Source organism: Hipposideros armiger, unplaced genomic scaffold, assembly GCF_001890085.2.
Source record: "Hipposideros armiger isolate ML-2016 unplaced genomic scaffold, ASM189008v1 scaffold_290, whole genome shotgun sequence".
NCBI lineage: Eukaryota > Metazoa > Chordata > Mammalia > Chiroptera > Hipposideridae > Hipposideros > Hipposideros armiger.
In genome coordinates, this window is record NW_017731640.1 from 1,858,815 (window position 1) to 1,883,018 (window position 24,204).

General features: G+C 36.8%; 1 protein-coding gene across 2 annotated transcripts in view; it reads left to right on the top strand.

The window, feature by feature from the left end:
- Nucleotides 1-24,204, top strand: part of RC3H2 (ring finger and CCCH-type domains 2) — a 44,288-nt gene that overhangs the window by 13,946 nt on the left and 6,138 nt on the right. For both annotated transcript variants that reach the window (XM_019658810.1, XM_019658809.1), the window contains exons 5-19: nucleotides 7,407-7,582; nucleotides 11,418-11,618; nucleotides 12,096-12,228; nucleotides 12,346-12,464; nucleotides 13,888-14,000; nucleotides 16,608-16,916; nucleotides 18,695-18,909; nucleotides 19,592-20,025; nucleotides 20,589-20,759; nucleotides 22,286-22,426; nucleotides 22,754-22,967; nucleotides 23,209-23,293; nucleotides 23,523-23,604; nucleotides 23,690-23,824; nucleotides 24,087-24,194. In XM_019658810.1, coding sequence (XP_019514355.1) covers nucleotides 7,407-7,582; nucleotides 11,418-11,618; nucleotides 12,096-12,228; nucleotides 12,346-12,464; nucleotides 13,888-14,000; nucleotides 16,608-16,916; nucleotides 18,695-18,909; nucleotides 19,592-20,025; nucleotides 20,589-20,759; nucleotides 22,286-22,426; nucleotides 22,754-22,967; nucleotides 23,209-23,293; nucleotides 23,523-23,604; nucleotides 23,690-23,824; nucleotides 24,087-24,194 — 2,636 coding nt within the window. The remainder of the gene's footprint in view (nucleotides 1-7,406; nucleotides 7,583-11,417; nucleotides 11,619-12,095; nucleotides 12,229-12,345; nucleotides 12,465-13,887; nucleotides 14,001-16,607; nucleotides 16,917-18,694; nucleotides 18,910-19,591; nucleotides 20,026-20,588; nucleotides 20,760-22,285; nucleotides 22,427-22,753; nucleotides 22,968-23,208; nucleotides 23,294-23,522; nucleotides 23,605-23,689; nucleotides 23,825-24,086; nucleotides 24,195-24,204) is intronic.

A 24,204-nucleotide genomic window follows, 5' to 3' on the forward strand; every position in this document is an offset into this window, starting at 1 on the left:
AATAAAAAACACAAGCGTGAATTCCTTTATAACTTAAGAGTTGGAAACACTTTTCTCTTTGACTCAAAATCCAGAAACAATATGGAAAAATATTGATATTTGACTATATAATTTTTTTAAATTGCATACAAAAAAAATTATAAGCAAATTTTAAAAAATTACAAACTTGGGGAAATATTTGTATCATATCACATACAAAGTACTAATATAACTGATATATAAGGTACTTGTAAAAACTCAAGAAAAATAACAACTACCCAATTGAAAAATTGACAAAAGATGTAAACAGACAATTCATGGGAAAAAGTAATGTAAATGGCCCTCAAACATATAAAAAGATTCTTAGTCTTTCTCATATTAAGAGAAATATATGTTAAAATTATACTGAAATATTATTTCACACCTATCAGGCAGAATGCAAAAGTTTGACAATATATTCTGTTGTCAGGGCTTTGGGAAAACAAGTACTTTCATCCAATAATGGTGGGAACGCAAAATGGTACAAACTTTAGAAGAATTTGGCAATATCTAGCAAAATCACCTGTGTATTTACCTTTTGACTCCAACAGTCCCACTTCTAGGAATCTATCCCAAAGATACAGCAAACAATACAGGATGCATAAAGTATAAAGCACTATTTGTAACAGCAAACATTTGAAGCCACCTGGACATCTATGAATAGAAGGCTGGTTTAATTATCTGGTATATCTTTCTAATGGAGTACTACGCAACTTTTGAAAAGAATGAGGAAGATGTATATATTGATACATTAAGTTAAAAAATAAAAGCAAGGTACAGAATAGTGTGCTTATTGTAGTATTTTTTATCCAAGAAAAGGAGATTATCATCTTATTTGTTTATATTTTCCAAAAGAAACAATGGTAGGAAAAATTTAAAAATAATAGACTTATGTAGAGGAGGAAAGAACCAAGAGAAAGCAGGCAAGGACAGACCTCACTGAACATACCTTATTTTGTACTTCGGAGCCATGCACATGTTTTATGTAATCATAAAACCATTTTTAGTAAAAATAAATTTAAAAATTTTAAATGAAATGAGTAATGAGTACCTAAAAAGTTTAAAAAGCTAAAACATACATCAAATTGGTAGCATATTCATCAGGAATGAATTTTTCAGGTGACTAGAGAACACAATATTTTGATTTTATATTCCTAGTGGGATTATATAATAATTCCTGAAATGTATTCACTCATCATCACACTGTTCATAATTCTGTTGGTATTATTTTTAGACTGTTATACAGATACACAGGATAAAGCAACTATTTATGTTAATGCCTTCGGAAAGCAAGATTTTCAGTATTTAAAACAATGTTTTTTTATTGAGGAACAGTGTGTTTTTCCAGGACCCATCAGCTCCAAGTCAAGTCATTGTTTCAATCTAGTTGTGGAGGGCCCATGTGGGGATCAAAACGGCAACCTTGGTGTTATGAGCAATGCGCTCTAACCACCTGAGCTAACCAGCCGCCCTGATTTTCAGCATTTTTACAAAAGAGATACAAGTATGAAATAAAAGAATTTATGTAAAAACTATGTAGTCTTAAATTTGAATTGGCACTATAAGTACAGACTCCTTTATTTTTTTTCCTAAAAAAATGCCTATTCCCTAGGTCTGTCCACTGAAAAGGCTTAGAAGCCATAAATAGCCATGAATAGCCATAGCATCTAGATTGGGGCCTTTAATAAATACCATTTACCACTAAAAAGAAGCAGGGCTCTTCAAATAAATTCCTGATTCCAGTTTTAGGGTAGAAAAGTACAAGAAGAGCCTGGGAAGTCTTATACTAGAAAGTAAAAAAGCTATAAAACCCACTGGAATCTTGTCAAAAGGACAGAATTGAATTTGAAGGGGCTCCCGCTGAATATAAATGGAACAATTTGAACATAATAATGAATAATGACTACAATGGATTGAAACAAAATTTATAAAAATCCATAATTTTGTAATCATAAGTGCAGAAAAATTAATTGGTTATCTTTGGCAGTTGCTCAGGCACCAACACATTCTAAAAATTGGAAAAGGTATAGGAAAAAATCAAGCATTTTTTCTTCCTTTCCTTTACAAAGTGTTTTCAAGGACACTTTTAGGATGTGTAGGGCATATTGCTCTTTTAGCTAATAAATTTAGAAAAAGTTAAAATGAGAAAAATCACAAATTTGTAATATCAAATGAATTAATGGGACTAAGTAAGAATTATTAGTGGCCGTTAAAACCATTAGATGAAAGGTTGCTGGAAAATTTTATAATAGATGGATGAGGCCTGAACCCCCTGATCAGTCTTATTACTAAAAGTAAGACGACTAAGCCTTAGTATTCCCTAATGGTGATACATGGAGTGAAAAGTATATGATTGGGGAAAAAAAACAAAAACAAAACCTTTCTGAATCTAATCAAGCCTGTACGAGGTGTGATCAAACAATAGGGTGAATATTTAAATTGAAAAAGTTTATTATAAGACACATTTCTATTAATCCTCCTCAAAATAGTCCCCCTTGCTTCGAACATACTTATCCCATCGCTCTTGCCACTTTCGTAAGCAGTCCTAGAAGTCCTTTTTTCATGAGTATCTTTAGTTGCTCTGTTGTGGCTGCCTCGATGTCCTGAATCATTTTGACTTTGGGGAAGAGCCAGAAGACGTACAATGCCAGATCCGGAGAATAGGTGGATGAGGACACACCGTAATGTTTTTATTTGACAGAAATTGCCGTATACCAGAAACGATATGTGACACGGAGCGTTGTCATGATGGAGGATGATTTAAAACACTTTACAACACACCTTCTCTTGACCATAGCTCACACCCAACTGACTGCACCAAACAAGTTGAAACTTGTCACACACTATTACTAAGGTTCGATGCTCCACTTCCCGTATTGAAGACCCCTGCCATTCTGTTGGATGGCACTCAGCAGCAGCATTCACCATATTTGTTTATCACAACAGAAAGGCTCCATGTCACACATCACTTCTGTTATGGCAATTTCTGTCAAAAACATTACAGTGTGTCCTCATCCACCTTATTCACCGGATCTGGCACTATGCGACTCTGGCTCTTCCCCAAAGTCAAAATGACCATGAAAGGTAAACGTTTTGAATCGATTCAGGACATCGAGGCAGTCACGACAGCGCAACTAAAGACACTCATGAAAGAGGATTTCCAGGGCCGGCCGAGTGCCGCGTTGGTTAAGAGTTGGCTTGGGACGCCAGCTCTGAGCAGCAGGGCTCCGGTTCGGATCCCACATGAGGGCCAGTGACACTGCCCTCAACAGCTAAGATGGTGAACAACAGCTCGACCTGGAGCTGGACTGCCATGAGTCACCTGCAGCGACGGCGTAGGCTGCAGCCCCTGCTGCAGTGGGCTGCCATAAGCTACCCTATGTGGCTGGCAGCCAGCGTGAGCGGCCGGCAGCCAGTATAAGCTGCCAAGAGCCGCCATGAGCGGCCCTCTAATGGTTGGCGACTGATTTGCCTCAGCCGGGAAGAGGGCAATGATAATACCAACATGGCCAGTGAAGCAACATCCTCCACAACTAGACTGAAGAACAAAAGGACAGTAACTTGTCTGTTCCCCTTCCCCCGATTTTCCAGCACTGTTCCCCTCCCTCAATTCCCCAATAAAATCTTTAAAAAAAAAGGATTTCCAGAACTGCTTCAGAAAGTGGCAAGAACGATGGGATAAGTGTGTTCAAAGCAAGGGGGAGTATTTTGACGGGGAGTAATGGCAATGTGGATTTTACTATAATATTTTTTTTTAATGTAAACATTCACCATATTTTTTTATCACACCTGGTAGTTTACATGAAATAGATAAAACACTACAAGCACAAAATTAGCCAAATCAAGAATGTGGGAAATTGTTGAGAAAAATGATTGTTTCTTCAAAAAATAAACTGGATTTCCTTTTAAATGGAAAGGTGTAGGACAGTGGGAGGGGGACTGGTATAGATTATTTTTTTAAGCCTAAAGACATAGTAACCAAAAACAATGTCTGTACTTATATTTGGATATTTAAAGAAACCCAACTATAAAAAGAAATTTTTGAGACAATGGTAGAAAATTCAACATGAACTGGGTATTAGATGATATTAATGAAATATATACATATATATTTTAGATGTATTATGGTATTATATTAAATTTGGGGAAAAAATTCCTTATGTGTTAGAAATACATACTGTATTATTTAAGGATGAAATGCTGTGTTGTCTGGGATTTCCTTTGTAACACTCCAGCCAAAACAAACTAGAAAAGTAGGTAAGGAGTAAGAGGAAACCTCACTGGCAACAGCTGTGTTATGGATGCATGTTAGTTCTACTTTTGTGTCTGTTTAAAATTGTCCATAATACAAATTAAATTGAAAAATAATTTTTAAAATCCACATTTATATATAATTTAAGAATGCTACCTTTGGATATCTCCTCATGTTTATTTACCTCTCCTAGGAAGCACTGTGCTAGGTAGCAAACAAATGTCGTCTTCTACAACTCAACAACAGAAAGACAGACAACCCAATTAAAAAATGGGCCAAAGGCTTGAGTAGACATTTCTCCAAAGAAGATACACAGATGGCTAAAAAGCACATGAAAAGATGCTCAGTCATTAGTAATTAAAGAAATGTAAATAAGTCACAATGAGATACCACTTTTCCACCTACTAGGTTCACCATAGTTTAAAACATGGAAAATGAACTGTTGGTGAGTGTGTGGAGAACTTGGGAACGTGAAATGGTACAGCCTCTGTGGAGAACGATTGGACATTTCCTCAAAAAGTTAAAACAATTACCATATGACCCAGCAGCTCCACTCCTAGGTATAGACCCAAAAGAGTTGAAAACAGGTATTCAAACTAATACTTGTACACAAATAGCAGCATAGTTTATAGCAGCATTATTCACAATAATCAAAAGGTGGAAACAATACAGATGTTCATCAACTTATGGAAAAATAAAATATGGTATATTTATAAACAATATTATTCAGCTATAAAAAGGAATGAAAACTGATACATGCTACAGTGTGGATGAACTTTGAAAATATTGTGTTAAATGAAAAGCCAGACAAAAGGTTCCATATTCTATGATTTCGTTTATATGAAGCATCCACAAAGGTAAATCCATAGAACCACCACCCATCAGGCTCTCATGGGATGCCAGAGGCTGAAGGAAGAGGAGATGGGGAGGAATGACTGCATAATGGCTGTAGGATTCCTTTGAGGTGCTGAAAATTTCTTATAAGTAGAGTTAGTTGATGGTTGTACAACATTGTGAATTTTATACTTTAAAATGGTTAATTTTATGTTATGGGAATTTCATCTTAATTTTAAAAAAAGTCCTTAGTTCTAGTTACATTTTGATACTAATGTTGTTAACCTTGGTCTAGTCACTTAATTTCTCTGGGCCTCAGTGCCTCACTTGTTAAAAAAAGGGTTTGATTTTTAATCCAGATTCTAGGTGATCTCTGAGCTCTAAAGTTCCATTGTTTCAATTAAGAACAAATATATTTTTAACTTTTAGTTGCAAGAATAACGCAGAGAATTCCTATATACTCTTTATCCACATTTACTAGTTTTTAATAATTTGCTATATTAGCTATATTACTTGCTCTTTCTTTTTTGAGCCATTTGAGTATAGGGTGCATATTTCATGCCCCTTTACCCATTAATACTTAAGTATGTTTCATAAAAACAAGAATAGTATCTTAGATAGCAACAATACATTCATCAAATTCAGAAAACTTAACAATGATACAATACTATAATCTATAGTGTATATTTCAGTTTTGTAAATTATTCCAGAAATGTCTTTTATAGCATTCATTTTCTTCTATTTATTTTTTTCCACCTATTTTCTCGGGAGAAAATATATGCCATAAATGACATTTTTGTTCTGGTCCAAGATCATTTATTGTATTTAATTGTCATGTCTCTTTTTAGTATTCTTTAATCTGAAACCATTCCTCAGCCTTTCTTTGTCTTTGTCTAACATTGGTAATACAGGCCAGTTGTTTTATAGACTGTTCCTTAATTTGGTTTGTCTGATGTTCCCTCATGATTAGGTTCAGATTATATATACTATACATCCCTGGCTGGAGAACAACATAAATAAACACCTTCATTAGATGTTGCATCCAGAGACTATTATCATTTTCAAATTATATACAAAATAGTTCTGACAGGCAAAGTAACAGTTTCATGCATTAACAAAATTACCATTTATCATAACATAAACTACTGTGTGTCCTTTACATGTTACATAATTGTCAGATAGCTCTGTGTGTTTTATATAATAAATGAGTACTTTTTTCAGTTTAACGTTATCATTCTCTAGTTGATTATAAAGTATCTACAGAAGATATATTTAAGTTCTGTTGACTTGTGTTCTGATTGGTTGTTTAGTAGGAAGTATGTTTCCTTTTGTTTGATTACAGAAGTCCCCCTTATCTGTGGTTTTTCTTTTTGCAGTTTCAGTTACCTACCGTCTAAAAATATTAAATGAAAACTTCCAGAAATAAACAATTCATAAGTTTTAAATTACACATCATTCTGAGTAGCATGATAAAATCTTGCACCATTCTGAATCATTCCTTTGTTCAGCGTATCTGCACTGTATATGCTCTCTGCCCATTAGTCACATAGTAGCCATGTCGATTTTTAGATGGACTGTTGAAGTGTTGCACTGCTTGTGTTCAAGTAACTCTTAGAGTAGACTAATGCCGAGTCACAATGCCAGTGTCATTCACCTCACTTCATCTCATCATGTAGGCATTGTTATCATCTCATATTCTCACAAGAAGGGTGAGTACAGTACAATAAGATATTTTGAGAAAGACCACATTCACATAACTTTTAATACAGTATACTGTTAATAATTGTTCTATTATATTTTTAGTTATTGCCAATTTTACTGTGCTAATTTATAAATTAAACTATCATAGGTATGTGCATGCAGCAGGTCCTTGAATAACGTCATTTTGTTCAACGTCGTTTGGTTATAACTTCGTTGTGATGCCATAGGAACTTAACTCTTGTTTATATCAATTAACCTATGGTAAAATTAGTTTTGTCATACATTGTTTCTTAAACTTGCAGAACCTATCGATGGGGTTAAATGAGAACTTACTGGATAGGAACAAAAGATATATAGGTTTCAGCACATTCCGCAGTTTCAGGCAGCCACTGGGGGGTCTTGGAATGTATTCCCCACAGATAAGGGAGGACTGCTATACTTTTTAAGTAAATGGTATTTGTGCATGTGTGATGTCCTCATTTTGTGCTAATTAAATACAGACTAGATAACAAACTGCTGTAAACTAACACCCAAAGAAGCCTGTGCCAGACATGATCCGTAGGGTTTCTCTTTATCGTGAACTCATGTTCCTTACTTCTAGCTATGCAAGAAGAGGCCTTGAAGCTGGTGTTGCTGGCATTAGAAGATGGTTCTGCTCTCTCAAGGAAAGTTCTGGTACTTTTTGTTGTGCAAAGACTAGAACCAAGATTTCCTCAGGCATCAAAAACAAGTATTGGTCACGTCGTGCAACTACTGTATCGAGCTTCTTGTTTTAAGGTAAGCAGTAAGCAACCATCTAAACATTGCATGCCTGTAGGTGACACAGAGGCTTCCTAGAAGGCGTGTTACCCAATCTAGAGGCCCACAAATGTAGAATGCTTACAAGAGTTGAAGGGAAACTTTTTCCTTCGGGATTGATTGCATCCATGGTACTACCTATTGGGAATAAACACATGTGAAGGTGTCAGTAACAAAGCACAACATAAGGAAATCGTTTGGTAAATTTGAGTCTTGGGGTAGTAAAAGTGGACTCAAAAAGCCCAGTTCATTTCTACTTACCATCTTAAAAGGGAGTCAGGAACTATACTGAAAACTTCGTAAGAGTAGGTAAATGTTTTAATTTCCGAAGTATTATTATTATTATTTTTTTTTTTTTTAAGATTTTTATTGGGGAATTGGAGGGATGGGAACAGTGCTGGGGAATTGGGGGAAGGGGAACAGACAAGTTGCTGTCGTTTTGTTCTTCAGTCTAGTTGTGGAGGATGTTGCTTCACTGGCCCAATTTGGCACCATCATTGCGCTCTTCCTGGGCGAGGCAGATCAGTCGCCGGCTTCTGGACGGCCACTCACTGCGGCTGCTGGCTGCTCACGCTGGTTGCTGGCTACATACGGTAGCCCATGGCAACCCACTGCCACAGGGGCTGCAGCCTACACCGTCGCTGGCGACTCACGGCAGCCCAGCTCCAGGTTGAGCTGTTGTTCAGCATCTTAGCTGTGGAGGGCAGTGTCACCGGCCCTCATATGTGGGATCCGAACCGGGGCCCTCTGGCGTCCCAAGCCAGTTCTTAACCATCGCGCCACTCGGCCGGCCCTCCCCATTATTATTCTTAATCTCATTCTCTGTGTGATTAGATTAAAGCTTTTAATCTAAAGATTGACTATATGTTGTTTTAGGGACAAGAAGAGAGTGAGAAGCTGAAGCGATTGTCCCACTCTGCAATTAGGTGGTGTTTTTGTTTCGTTTTGTGGTGGTGAGGGCAGGGAAGAACCCCAAGATACTTATACATGTAGTTTCACCATCTAGTAGGCTTTGGATGGTGATAGGTACTGAAAGAAGCGGAAAGTAGGGTGAATCATTGAAGTTTCTGCATGTTACAAGAGTAGAGGTTGCTGGTTGGGTCTTGAGAAAGGCTGAAGGACTTGGAAGTAGAAAAGACCCATTGGCTTCTATGAAAGTTGAACATCTAAGTTTGAAACCAAAGCTAATTTTGCTGATTTTGTAGACCCACGAGTGAAAACAGTACATACAGAAACAGGTTTTTTTCTTTTTCTTTTTTGGCAGACTGCTTAGTTTGAGATAGCAGGTAATTTATTATAGAAATACTTTCAGATGAGTTCACTTATCTCCACTAATGAGGCTTGGTCACTATCTGCCTGATAGTTACTGTGCTTGATTTTGTGGCCTTAGGGTAACAACTGAAACAAATATCTGGTTCCTCAAACATGTTTTTGGCTAAGCAGCCAAGTTACAGAAATCATTTGTCATCCTGAAGTGACTGTCTAGGTTCTCACATTGTGTATTACTGATGTAATGGCTTTTTTGTTCATATGTGGTATACTGACTTGTGCTTTATGATTGTCATACATCTGTAGCTACTCCTCATGTCTGACATTTGAATAGCATTTATTTCGATTTTATGCTCTCATTTCATCCTCACTGTCCTGTAGTTTAAAGTGTTAAAGCAGTGTTTAGATGAATAAAAGGATGCCGTGCTGACTCAATTGCCAAAAAACCTCTCAGGTGGCATTTACTGTAGTAAACTCACTATTGTCAAAAGTTTTTTTCCTTTACTTTATAGGCTTAGAGACCTGAATTTTGTGGGTACATGCAGCAGTCTTTCCTTATGAACAGCATCACCCTACCCAAGGTCACATACACATTACTGGTTTTCTTAATTTGTAATGAGGAGTATAACTCTTAAATGACTTGAATTCTTATGTGGTAGATATTTTTCTATAAAAGAGTATCAAATGGCTCAGTTGGTTAAGCGTTAGCTTAAGAGCGCGAGCTCTGAGTAACAGGGCTGCTGGTTCCATTCCCACATGGGCCAGTGACACTGCGCCTGAGCTGCGCTGACGCTGAGCTGCCAACAGGTGGCAGGATGGCTCAGCTGGTGAGAGCACGTGCTACTAACAAGGCTGCCTGTTCGATGGTGGGCTACGCCTGCCTGCAACTAAGACTGAACTCGGCACCTTCAGCTGAGCTGCTGCCCAGATGGCTCAGTGGATACACTCTTAACAACAAGGCTGCTGGTTCAACTCCCGCATGGGATAGTGGCTATGCCCACCCGCAACTAAGATTGAACACAGCACCTTGAGCTTAGAGGCCACAAGCTGCCGACGGGCAGCCAGATGGCGACTGGTGCCCTCCACAACTAAGATTGAAGAACAACAACTTGGCTGGTCCCCTTCCCCAATTCCCCAACACTGTTCCCCTCCCTCAATTCCCCGATACTGTTTCCCTCCCCCAATTCCCCAATTTAAAAAAAAAAAAATAGAGGGGAAAAAAAAGAGAGTATCAAACCTTCGCTTGCTTAGCATGGAATCAGAACAAGGGGAGTTAATGATTCTAATGTTCAATGCAGTGGTTCCCAATTGAAGGTACACAAGACAATCACCTGTGGAGTTTAAAAGTGTGCATTGCTTTCTCCCATCTCCAGATACTCTTATTTGGTGTGTCTCATGTAGGACTTCAGAGCATTCACATGTACTTTAGATTATGTGGTCTTCAAAGCCAAGGGTTCTGTAGACCTGCATTTATAGTTTTCAAAACTTCATGAGTGATTTTGATGCATGTTAATGGAATTTTAATGGGACTAGGCTGTTTTAGTGACCTATGTTCATCTGTACTAAGGTGGACAGATGCTATGCTGTCCAAGAGGCACCCTGTACCATGTACATGGTGGTTGGATGAGTGCTACCATCCTGTGGACTAGTCCTAGGCTTTCTGAATCCTAAGTGTCAGATATCACTGTGGCCATTATCAAGTCTTAGTGATTCAGGAGTGAGTATGTATCATCTATTGTGGAAATTATTTAGCCATGACCTACATGTTTGGGTAATTAGACAGTTTCACTGGGGCATGTGAAACTCTGTAACTTTTAAATGTTTTCATTTCACCATTTAAGTGCAGTACAGATTAAAGGTGGATTAATATCCTAATGACCATTTTTGTGGTGGCAGAACATTTCTTAGTCATCTTGTGGTGGTGCTAATACATGCCTACCCATTGCCAGCTGATCATGACATCCCTCGGTGGCTTCCCATTCCCTCCAGGATAATATCCAAATTTCTAATCTTAGTATACAAGGCCTCCTGTGTTTCTTTTCTGGCCTACATGTTAGTCTTTCATTTTGTGTGCTCTTCGCTTTCATGTTTTTATTTCACCATTTGCTGCTTTTTTTAGAATTCTATTCTTCACCCTTTGCCTGGGGAACTCTTTCCTAGTCATTCTTCAAGACTCAGTTTACGTAGTCTTCAGCTGGGGAAAGCCGTATGCCTGCTCGCTCCCCCACCAGTCAGATTTCATTGCCTTCCCTTTATATTGCATTGAGCCTTTAATAGTACTTAGATTTTACAAGGCTCTTACCAGCTGCTGAGCTCATTGGAGGAAGGCAGGAATATGTATTGGGTTATGTAAGTTCTGCTTTTTTCCAAAGAGAATTTTTGGTAAGGACATTACCTTCTTTGTACCTTCTTGGTGTGGTACCTGATATGTAGTAGGTGCCCCTCACCACCACCCCCACCTCCCAAAAAAAGAATTGGTTGGGGGAAGAGGGAGAGCAGGCCGATTCCAATGGTTTTTTTTTTTTTCCTCCTTTCTACTTTTTAGGTTACCAAAAGAGATGAAGACTCTTCGCTGATGCAGCTAAAGGAGGAATTTCGGAGTTATGAGGCATTACGCAGAGAACATGATGCCCAAATTGTTCATATTGCTATGGAAGCAGGACTCCGTATTTCACCTGAGCAGTGGTCCTCACTTCTATATGGTGACTTGGCGCATAAGTCACACATGCAGTCTATTATTGATAAGGTTTGTGAAATTAGAGATGCTGATTTATATCATTACTTTTATAGTACAGAGTGCTAGAATCTTCTCAAGGAACTAAAGAGACAACCAGTTGGAGATTCCTGTTTTTAAATATTAGAACATTATAAATTATCTTTTTTCCTTTTATTATTTTTTTAACTTTCAAAATAAACTAAGGGAGGCAATAGAGAAGCAAATACAGGATATTAGCATAAAAGCAGCCTGGCTTATAAAGTCTGTTGTTGACCTACATTTTGACTCCAGAGAGCGAATAAAGCTTATAAATAAGTTTTCTGAGTGTCTAATGATGAATTTCATAGGGCAGATTCTGAGGTGAAAATTGAATTCATCGTTGATTCTCCTACTATGGAATCTGAAGACACTTGAAAACCTATTTAGTATGTTGATTAAATGAAAGCATTTGAATATAGATGTGTCATAAGAACCAGAGTAAAAATCATTCTGTCTTCTGTTCGTTAGCTGCAGTCTCCAGAATCATTTGCAAAGAGTGTCCAGGAATTGACAATTGTTTTGCAACGAACAGGTGACCCAGCTAACTTAAATAGACTGAGGCCTCATTTAGAGCTTCTTGCAAACATAGACCCCAATCCAGGTATGTGGGAAAATACCCAATTGCTTATACTTTTTCTACTTTGAGGTAAATAACATGAGAATTTCTGCTGACAGATTCTCCCTTCCATCCATTCTATCCCCTTGGCGGATATTTTAGATGCTGTTTCACCAACTTGGGAGCAGCTAGAAAATGCAATGGTAGCTGTTAAAACAGTGGTTCATGGCCTTGTGGACTTCATACAAAATTATAGTAGAAAAGGCCATGAGACACCTCAGGTAAGCACATGTACTGTACTTCTGCTATTACCTCTAACAGGTTTATCCTGAACATCTTTCTTAAGAAGCTGTTTGGGTAATGGACTCTATGTGAGTGTGCTCTCTCATAAGTTTTTATTGTCTGTTCTCTTGGGAGAAACTCAAGTTGTAGTGTATCTCATAACACAGCTACGGTTTGGGGAGGTTCTTGAATATGAGTTCACTGCAGATGTCTTTGACCAAGTATAGATCATTGATTCCTTCCAAACATTGTGTCTAATTCTTTTCTAATGTGGGAAAAGTGTCACTTTTTTCTTTATTGCTGTCATATAGTTAATTTCTATTTTTAAGTGTGTGGAATTTGAATTTTTAAAATATTTTCAGTGTACTTTAGAAGGAGTTAAAGTATAAATCCATTATTCTAATGATAACATCCATTTATTAAGTTACTAAGAACCAGTCCCTATGTTCAATATTTTACATATATTATTTCTAGTTCTCACAGCCACCTGCAACATAATTGCTGTTCCCAAGCGTAAAGAGGTTAAATAACATGTCAGAGGTCATGGTGGCAGTAAGTGGCAGAGCTGAGATCAAATCTACTCCAAAGTGATCCTTCCAATCTTCTGCGATTATTCTAGTAGAAGACATTATCAAATTCAAATATTAACTGAAAGATATATGTTTCATCTTTATTAGGTTCACAAAAATAACGATGACATTTTCGATTTTGATGCAAATCATAGCAGGTATTCATGAGATTTTTATATTTTACCTCATTGTTTGTATGAGCTTAAACAATTCCAAGCCTAGGAAGAGAGTTGTACCCTCAAGTTGACAAATAAATTGGTATTTCTTAAATTTTTACTTTCAGGGGGAATTGTATTCTACATTTCCTGGGAAAATTTAAGTGAACAAGCTTATGGCCTTTAAATGCTTTTTGAGGGGCCGGCCGAGTGGCTCAGTTGGTTAAGAGCTCGCTCAAGAGTTTGAGCTCTGAGCAACAGCGGTTCGAGTCCAGCCCGAGCTGAGCAGCCGCTGAGCTGCCAAGGTAGCAGGATGGCTCAGCTAAAAAAAAAAAAATAATAATAATAATAAATGCTTTTTGAAGTTGTTTATTTGATTTGGGTATCATAATTTTAAGACAGCAGTGGATTGTTGAGAAAAGGTTTTATTTTCATGGGCATTGTGTTGCCTGACAAATAAATAGACATAACATTTGAACCCATTTCAGCTAACCCTCAGAAGGAATGTCTAACATGCCAACTCAGGGTTATGTCACATAACTCTTAACAGATAATGATGGAATGGTAATTGTTTCAACACAAGAATTACTTATCTAATGTGAAAAAGAATTAAAGATGAAATCATGAAATTCTGAAATACCAAGAATGAATAAGAACTGGAATCTTCACTTTGCCACTTTTTGATTTTCTTTCTGTAGCCCCAGCCAAACAGCAAATATAAAACGAGCATGTGCCGAGATCTGCGACAACAAGGAGGGTGTCCACGAGGAACAAATTGTACTTTTGCCCATTCTCAGGAAGAGCTTGAAAAGTAAGTTCTGAGAATTCCCTTTGATAGGGGTTTAATTTTTGGTCATTATGAAAGTGTTATATACAATCTTAAATTTTGTGATGAGTTTCAAAGATGCAGTTAAGTTCACATTGTCTTTGGATTGTAAAATATCTTTTTTTTTTTAAACCATACCTTGTTGCTTCTGGGCACAAGATTAACATAATAAATGACTTAGAACCTTATTCAGAGGTCATATTTTAGACAGTTGTATAGCTGGAATATATGTTTTTGCTAAGCACCTGTGTAGAATGAAAATACTCCTATGTGCAATCTTATTTGCTCAGGTTTAGTTGAAGATAACAGCAAAGTCCCAGGTAAAATGGTAAAGCAGGTGCATTTTCTTTTTGTGGCTTATGGTCTTTTTAACATTCTTTATGTGTCTTTTTTTCTTTTTTCTCTTCTGCTATGGGTAATTTCTTTCCTATGTCCATTTACCCCAAACATAAAAGTAAATGGATATAAGCTACATTTATGTATTGTCTATGTTTTTATTGTGGTTTTTTTTTAACCAAAACATTCATATTGAGATTTCACCAAAAAATTGATCCCAACCTTTCTACTGAACAACTGGCCTGTGTGTCAACTCTTAATGGACACCTCCCTTTTGTTTTTAGACACTTGAATGTCAATTTGAGCTCATTTTCTCCTCTCGTGCATCTGCCTCTTCTACCTTCCATTCTGCTCTCCCCCAGCGTACCCTGGTCATGTCATACGAATCATCTTTGTCAGCTTTCTTTCACCTGCTTGTCTAAGTCACCAAGTTCTGTCAATTCAGCCTCCTACATATTTCTCATCTCTCCTGCTTTCAATCCTTAATAGTTCAAGCTATCATCCCCTTTTTTTGATTCACAGTTGCCTCCTAATTAATCTTCTTACAGTTACTGTTGTCCACCTGCAACCCCATTATTCCCAACAAAACAGGTAGAACTTTGCCTAAGGCTCGTTAAAGATAATGAGAAACTTAAATATTTTGTCATTACCCTGTGGATAAAGATATAAAATCCAGATTGTGGCTGTAAGAGTCCGCATCATGTAGTCTGTGCCTACCTTTCTGATATCATCTCATAAACTAATCTGAAAAATATAATACTAATTTTATATATGTTGGTGTAATATTTATTTAAGACTGGGTTTTAGTTTTTGTGTTTCTTTAAAATTATAAAAATACTTTTACAGTTAATTTGGTAACAACAGAAAATGTTTGTCAACTCTTGCATACCTTTTCTTTTCATTCTACATTCACAACCAATTTTTATACGGTTTCTTTCATAGTTGCATAATGTATTTTATATTCTGGTTAGACAAAATTTTCTAAAGGATCTCTTTCTACTCCCTCAAAAGGCTTCTTTGAAACAAATGACAAGTGTTGGCGAAGATGTGGAGAAAAAGGAACCCTTGTGCACTGTTGGTGGGATTGCAAATTGGTGTAGGCACTATGAAAAACAGTATGGAGGTTCCTCAAAAAATTAAAAATAGAACCACCTTATGACCCAGGAATTCTACTCCTGAGTGTTTATCCAAAGAAATCCAAAACACTAATTCGAAAAAATATATGCAACGCTGTGTATACTGCAGCGCTATTCACAATAGTCAAGATATGGAAACAAACGAAATGTGCATCAATAGATGATTTGATAAAGAAATTGTGGTACATTTATATACAATGGAGTGTTACTCTACTATAAGAAAAAATGAAATCTTAACCATTTGCAACAACATGGGTAGACCTAGAAGATAGGCTAAGTGAAATAAGTCAGACTGAGATAGACAAATACCATACGATCTCACTTATATGTGGAATCCAAATAACAGAATAAACGAACAAACAAAACAAATAGACTCATAGATACAGAGAACAAACTAATGGTTGCTAGATGGGAGGGGGTCGGGGGATGGGTGAGAAGGGTGAAGGGATTAGGAAGTACAAATTGGTAGTCACAAAATAGTCATGGAGATGTGAAATACAATATGGGGAATATAGTCAATAATGTGAGAAAACTGTGATGTCATATGGGTACTAGACTTATTGGGGAATCACTTCTTAAAGTATATAAATGCCTAACTATTGCACTGTACACCTGAAACTAATGTAAAATAATATTGAATGTCAACTCATAAAAATTTATATATGTAGTCATGGATATAAGTATAGCATAGGGAATATAGTTAATGGTATTATAATAGCTATGTACAATGTCAGATGGGTAGTAGACTTGTTGGGGTTATCACTTTGTGGAGTGTATAAATGTCTAATCATTGTGTTGTTTTGTACACCTGTAATTAATAATAAAAAAAATCAAAAATTTCTATCACCTCCCCCAAAAAAGGCTTCTTTGAATACATGTGTACTTTGCTTGCTATATTAATCATGTGCCTACATATGTGTATGTGTGTTTATGTGAATGGCATACATATTTTCAGGTGGCATCTCTCACAGCAGAGTTTGATTGATGTAGACTATATATGATATTTAGCTGAAGAAATGTTTTCAAAGCTTGTTTTCTCCATTTTTAATCTTTTCCCATTTTTTGTTTAGGATAAGGTTTAGTGAAATATTCACCGATATGTTGATTGTTTTTGAAACAGGTATCGATTAAGGAACAAAAAGATCAATGCAACTGTAAGAACATTTCCTCTTCTAAATAAAGTTGGTGTAAACAACACTGTCACAACCACAGCCGGAAATGTCATTTCTGTCATAGGAAGTACTGAAACAACGGGGAAAATTGTTCCAAGTACAAACGGAATTTCCAATGCAGAAAACAGTGTTTCCCAGCTAATCCCACGTAATGCTGACAGTGCATTAAGGGCTCTGGAGACTGTGAAGAAAGTGGGGAAGGTTGGCACTAATGGGCAGAATGCTGCTGGGCCTTCTTCAGAGTCTGTAACTGAAAAGTGAGTATTAGGTTATAATGCTTAATATGGGTTGTTTAGCCTTTTTAGAAATACCTGAGATTTTTATTTATCCTGAAGAAAAACAGTTAATAGAATTTTTATACAGAACGTTTCATGTAGAAAAAGCACTAAATTCCAAAAAATTTGAGTTCTACTACTGGTCCTGACATGAATAGCTCTGTGACCTTGGAAACTCGCTTCACCTGGGTGGCTTTTATTTCCCTCAGCTGTAAACTGAAGAAGTTAGATCAGAATTGAAGTTTTTCCACACCTTATTTTCTGAATTTTGGGATTGAGTCCATGGAGGTGACAGAAAGAACTAAGTAGAAACCTAAGCAGGTGACATGCTTGAGCCTCCAGCCCATTTCAATCAGAACTGCTCTACTTTATGCTCTATAATGATGTGTGAAAGTTAAGAGGAGAATCTTTGGAGCCAAACATTCTGGGTTCAAATTCTGGCTCACTGTTTCTTAGCTGTTTGATTTCAGACCAGTTACTTAATCTGTCTTCCTCAGTTTACTCATCCATAAAATTAGTGTAGTAATCCTACCTACTTCCAGTATTGCTTCTGAGGATTAAATGAGTTAATAATACCTATCCATGTTTATAGTATGTAACATTTTGACATGCAAGACCAGATAATCTATGTAAAACACTTAGCGTAGTGCCTCGAGTGTGCTCAGTAATGGCTCAGTAAGTGTTACTGTTACAAGGAAATCCTAATCATTTTCCTTGTTGCCTTCATTTATCTTCAAAGAATAAGCACAGCCCTAAAATACCTTTCAACTCTAAGCCAATACATTTCTACCCAATATTATTACCCGCAGATCTTTAGTTATTGTCTACATTTTAATACACAATTACACATAGAAGTAAACACCTGCTAAACTAAAGTGCTGTGCTTAAAGGCAGCCCATTCTCCTTGTTTATGCTCCAGCTTTAAAAGGGCTTCTTTAGTTTAAGAAAACCTCTCTAACATAGTTGGGATGCAGCTGAATTCTGCATCATTAACAAGATCATTTTCTTGAGTCACCATATATCTAAGGTCTGTCAAAGTTTGGCTTCTTAAAAGCCATGATGAGGTCCTGTGGAGCTGATTGCTTGGTGACTCAGCAAAGAAAATCCTTTTTGTTAAAACAACAACAAAAAAGATTAAAAATGAGTGTATTTTGCATTAATTTAATGAGTAACCATTTCATTGGCATTTTGTTCATCTGACAGATATTTACTGAGTACCTACTAGGTGGTAAGAACTACTCATTTGTCCAATAAATATTTAGTGTTTACTGCATGCCAGGAACTATTCTAGGTCCTGGGGACGTAGCAGTTAACAAAATGGACAAAAGAGCCTTTCCTCAAGGTGTTTACGTTTCAGCTACTCTAACTTTTAATAGAATATATCTGTCTGCTTTGTCCCAAAGAATTTTACTGGTAGATTATATTTTTTCTGTTGAGAACTTATTGAACAGGAATTTTTTTTCAATTTCCAGTAGGAAAAATCTTTGTTCAAAGAGCGAGTAAAAAGGAACTGATGGATAACACTGATGGGATTTGTTTGTATTTCTTTTTTGCCCTCACCAGAATATGAGATCTGTCACTATGATGCTGTGAATTAGCAGTGTAAGGTGGCAGTGAAACTCATTGCTTTATTTGTCACTATGGAAATACCTAAAGTATCATTCCATTAGTATAATTTTATGAAAAATTCCTACTGAGGAAGACTTAACAGACATAGACAGTGATTTAATCTTTTGTTCTTTGTTAAATTTTCTCTCCAGTAAAATTGGTTCTCCACCCAAGACTCCTGTAAGTAATGTAGTGGCTACCTCAGCTGGGCCTTCTAATGTTGGAACAGAACTGAATTCTGTGCCTCCAAAATCCAGCCCATTTATAACTAGAGTACCAGTATATCCTCAGCATTCTGAAAACATTCAGTATTTTCAAGATCCAAGGACTCAGATACCCTTTGAAGTCCCACAGTACCCACAGACAGGTAAGCAATTTTAGACAATTCTAAGCAAAAAACTAATATAACATTTGTTACCCTTAGATAAGTAAGTGAATCATTTATATCTGTCTAAAATATTTACATTAAAAAAGTAATCCTTTGCACTATATGACCCCTTACTTTTCTTCCTGCCCTAAGAATCTATGATTCTACATGCCAGTAGTTTTACAGTTCTCATTCTTACGAATCAAATATAGGGTCCATGGATGAGCTTCAGAGACTTCTGTAAATCCCCTGAAATGATATGCAGAATGTTTGGTTTATATACGTAGGTGTAATTTTGGAAAGACAACACACAACTGATATAGATTTTGAGAGAGGTCTTTAACCTCTGCTCCCAACTAGGTTAAAAATCAATGATGTAATTATAATGACTTAATCCAAAATCTGGGACAATAGATGCCCTAGAAGGAAATTTACCAGCCATCTGTTAATAACTCTGTCATGTGTTTTTAGGGAGCAGTTAAAGTATTGAACGTTAATGATTTTCATATAGTGGTGTCTTGAAAGAAAGAAAGTAAGTAGTTTCTTGCAAACGCAGGGTTAACTAAAGTAAGGTCAAAGCTTATTTTATTTTCCCACATTAAAGACTGCTTTAGAGTAAACTATTATAAAATGTTGGATTTTACTAAGATTACATTAAATGTTCCTCTTTCCGATTTTCAAGGATACTACCCACCACCTCCAACGGTACCAGCTGGTGTGGCTCCCTGTGTTCCTCGCTTTGTGAGGTCCAATAACGTTCCAGAGTCCTCCCTCCCACCGGCTTCCATGCCATATGCCGATCATTACAGTACATTTTCCCCTCGAGATCGAATGAATTCTTCTCCTTACCAACCTCCTCCTCCGCAGCCATATGGACCAGTTCCTCCAGTACCTTCTGGAATGTATGCTCCTGTGTATGACAGCAGGCGCATCTGGCGTCCACCTATGTACCAACGCGATGACATTATTAGAAGCAATTCTTTACCTCCAATGGATGTGATGCACTCGTCTGTCTATCAGACGTCTTTGCGAGAAAGATATAACTCCTTAGATGGGTATTATTCAGTGGCTTGTCAGCAACCAAGTGAACCAAGGACAACTGTGCCTTTACCAAGGGTGAGTGATGATGGAAGCAGGAATGCTGCCGTAGTGTGGTGGATAAAAGGCCAGTGTCTGGTGCATGACCACCCAGGTGTATTTCCTGGCTCCTCCACTTCCTAACTGTGTGACTTACGGAAGTTACTTGACTTCTCTGCTTGATGGAAGTAGTAGTAGTAGTACCTATCTCATAATGCTGTTGTGAGGATTAAATCGGAAAAAAACAAAGGTCTTAGAGCTGGACCTGATACATATTAATGCTCAATAAATGTTGTTTGGATAAGAAACTGATGAGAAGGTAAAAAGAAATCTTCAAAATGCAAGTCCAGGACCTATTTTCAGTATCCCCAAATACATACAAGTGACCTTCCTAAACCCCAAAAGTGAGTGCTCAGATTTTAATAATCACTTGACTAAATATTAACCCTTTCATTTAAGTGTGTGGAGAATAGACTAGGGTGGCTTCCCCACTGGGTTTTTTTTGGTCCCCAAAATATAATAAACTGTTTACCTTATTTTCTGAGAGCATAGCTAAACTTTATTTACTTCTCCTTAGATGATTGTTTCTTTTATCCCCTTAGGAACCTTGTGGTCATTTGAAGACCAGTTGCGAGGAGCAGATGAGAAGAAAGCCAGAGCAGTGGGCACAGTACCACACTCAGAAAGCACCTCTTGTCTCTTCAACTCTTCCTGTGGCAACACAGTCGCCAACACCACCTTCTCCTCTGTTCAGTGTAGACTTCCGCACTGATGTAAGAAAGGTTTTCATCACTTAATGTTGCAAGGACAGGTCAAACAACTGACTTCAGAGCACTCATTCAAACCAGGCTTAGGAATGCTGGGTATTTTGCAATGGTTTGGTGTGCAGTCGAATTGAGCTCAGTAAACATCGAGTATGTAAGCACAATGGCTGGCCATTGCGAGACTGAAGACCGTTAAGTCACAGTCCGTTTTCCACCAAGGATTCAAACTCTTTTCAACAGTATAGTTCTCAGTATTTTTATGGTTTTTATTAATAAGATTTATACCTACCATTTATTGAGCACCTTCTTGTGCCAGGTACCGTACTAAGCATTTACATAATGTTAATTTAATTCTCTCAAAAATCTTAGGGGGCAGGTGTTACCCATATTTTGCAGGTTAGGAATCCTACTCAGAGAAGTTAAGTAATTTGCCCAAGTAATAAATTCAGCCTGTAAGTAGCTGCATTGTGAATCCTGGTCTATGTGAGATGTTTCTTCCCTGTATTATTCACTGTGTTTTACATTTGTGTTAATTATCGTTCTTGTCATTACAAAACAAGTCTTTGTATTAGGATCATTTCACTGTGTTTTCAGTACTGATATATTTGGAACACAACAGAATATTTTTTTTTAATACCTCTGGTTTATTATCCATTCCTATAGGTTCTAATATAAAAAAATATTTTTAATCTCTTTATGTAAAGTTTTAAACATATACAAAAATAGAAAGACTAGTATAATAAACACCATGTACCCATCCCCTAGACAACAGATAGATTTACCACTTGCTTATTAGATAAATGTATTTACATTTTTATACTATACATTAGGAAGTAAGTATTTTCCTGAGATTCAGATCTGCTTTTAGTAATATGACTTGGGATAAGTAATTTAACCTTTTTGGCCTTGAGTTTTCTTATCTATATAATTAGTAAACTAGATTTAATGATTGTTACGACTTCAGTATTCTGGTGTTGTAGCCATCCTTATAGTCCCTTTAAAATTTAGCCACTCCCCCTTCTGGTTCCAGAGCCATCTTTGAATATTTTTTGTTCTTTATTTAATACTGTATGGTTTATTAGCTGTGTTCCCTTATTTACACATATTGCTCTTTTCTCAAAATTATAAACTACTTTAGGACATGGACTGTGATGTGTGTGCGTGTGTGTGTGCACATGCATGTGTGTGTGTTTTTGGGGTTTTTTTTATGTTTATTTTCTGGAGCACCTCATGCCATGTTAGAGGCATGCTATAAACTATTCGTTGGTTGGTTTTGATAGTATCAGTCAGGGTTAAGTGCCTTATAAGCACTTAAAGGACAAAATAAAAAGAGAAGGCATTCTATTTTCTCTTAATAAATAACATAAATACCAGTAGTATGACTACTATTTGTTATCTATGACAGTTTTCCATATTAGTCACTGGAGGTTTAATTGTTTACTATGAAGTCCTATGTATTCTATAATGATTATATTAGCAGATTATATATTTTAAGTTTATTACTAATTGGCTATGCCTTTTTTTTTTTTAATCAGTTCTCTGAGAGTGGCACAAAATTTGAAGAAGATCATCTTTCCCATTATTCTCCTTGGTCTTGTGGCACCATTGGCTCTTGTATAAATGCCATCGATTCAGAGCCCAGAGATGTGATTGCTAATTCAAACGCTGTGTTAATGGTACGATTTGGGCAGGGGGGAAGGTATCATACATGTTGACTTAGGTTTTAGAATGACTGAATACTTCCATCTTCACATTGTTGCTGTGTAATCATCTGTAAGCAATAGAGTTATATTTAGGTAAATTTGAAATAAATTGTATTTAATGTTTAAATTGTTTGAGCACAGTTCAGTGGTTTAAAATAGATGTGGGATTATCATTGAGATCTACAGCTAGTGTTAAATTTACCAAAAACCTAATTATGTGTCTTTTGAAAGCATGTGTCTGTATTACTAGCTGAATGAATTGCCATCCGTCCTTTTACTGATTTTCTTTGGTTTTTGCAGGACCTGGACAGTGGAGATGTTAAGAGAAGAGTGCATTTATTTGAAACTCAGAGAAGGACAAAAGAAGAAGACCCAATAATTCCTTTTAGCGATGGACCTATCATCTCAAAATGGGGTGCAATTTCCAGATCTTCCCGTACAGGTTACCATACCACAGATCCTGTCCAGGCCACTGCTTCCCAAGGAAGTGCGACTAAACCCATCAGCGTATCAGGTAATCTATTTAACTAATACCTCACCTGATATGTTCTACACTGTGCTTTTTAATTCTCACTTTGTGAGGTCCAGAACACGTTTTCTCCATTTAATAACCATAGTAAACTCAGAATTAAATGGTTTAGCCAGGGAAACATGGCTACTTGGATAAAATATGGATCTTTTTTGGAAAGTATCCGTTCACATCTACATACTGATTTTCACTCTCCTGATCATTGTTTCTTTCTACATTTTTATAGATTATGTCCCTTATGTCAATGCTGTTGATTCAAGGTGGAGTTCATATGGTAACGAGGCCACATCATCAGCACACTATATTGAACGGTAATGTTACACTTAATCCTTTAGGATTCTCTATTCTTGAGACTTATATGTGTCCTCAGAGTACATATTCTACCCACAGTTATTCATAAAATGTACTTTTACATTTGGAATGATGACTAGAACTTTTCAGAATTGATCTGTTACATAAAACATATAGTATGCAGTCATTATTGCTGTAGTTGCTTCACTTATTTCACTTTTATTAAAATAAACATGTTTCTTTTTAAAGGGACAGATTCATTGTTACTGACTTATCTGGTCATAGAAAGCATTCCAGTACTGGAGACCTTCTAAGCATTGAACTTCAGCAGGTAGGCTCTGTGTCACTCAGCTTTGAACTTTTAAGAAATAGAATGATGGTTAGAAGCTAACTTTATCTTTTTTTCCCCCCTGTAGGCCAAGAGTAACTCATTGCTTCTTCAGAGGGAGGCCAATGCTCTGGCCATGCAACAGAAGTGGAATTCCCTGGATGAGGGCCGTCACCTTACCTTAAACCTTCTAAGCAAGGAAATCGAATTGAGAAATGGAGAGGTAAAGAAACTGAACCTCTCACCGTCATGCTGAGTGTATTTATTGTTTGCTTTTGCTGCGCGTTGGCTTATTGCCATAACTTAGTGCATTTTAGTGTGTTTTTTTCTGATGGATGATTGCTTTTTAAAACAGTAGCAATAAAATTGTGGTCCCAGATTTCTTAAATAATTCTTTAGATCAATCATTGGGATCCTCACTTTAATTTAAAAAGGAAGCCCCAGTTTCCACAGGTATAAAATCAGTTGTTTTTTTTAAATTACAGAGTGATTATACAGAAGATGCAACCGATACTAAGCCTGATAGGGATATTGAGTTAGAGCTTTCGGCCCTTGATACTGATGAACCTGATGGACAGAGTGAACAAATTGAAGTAAGTACCA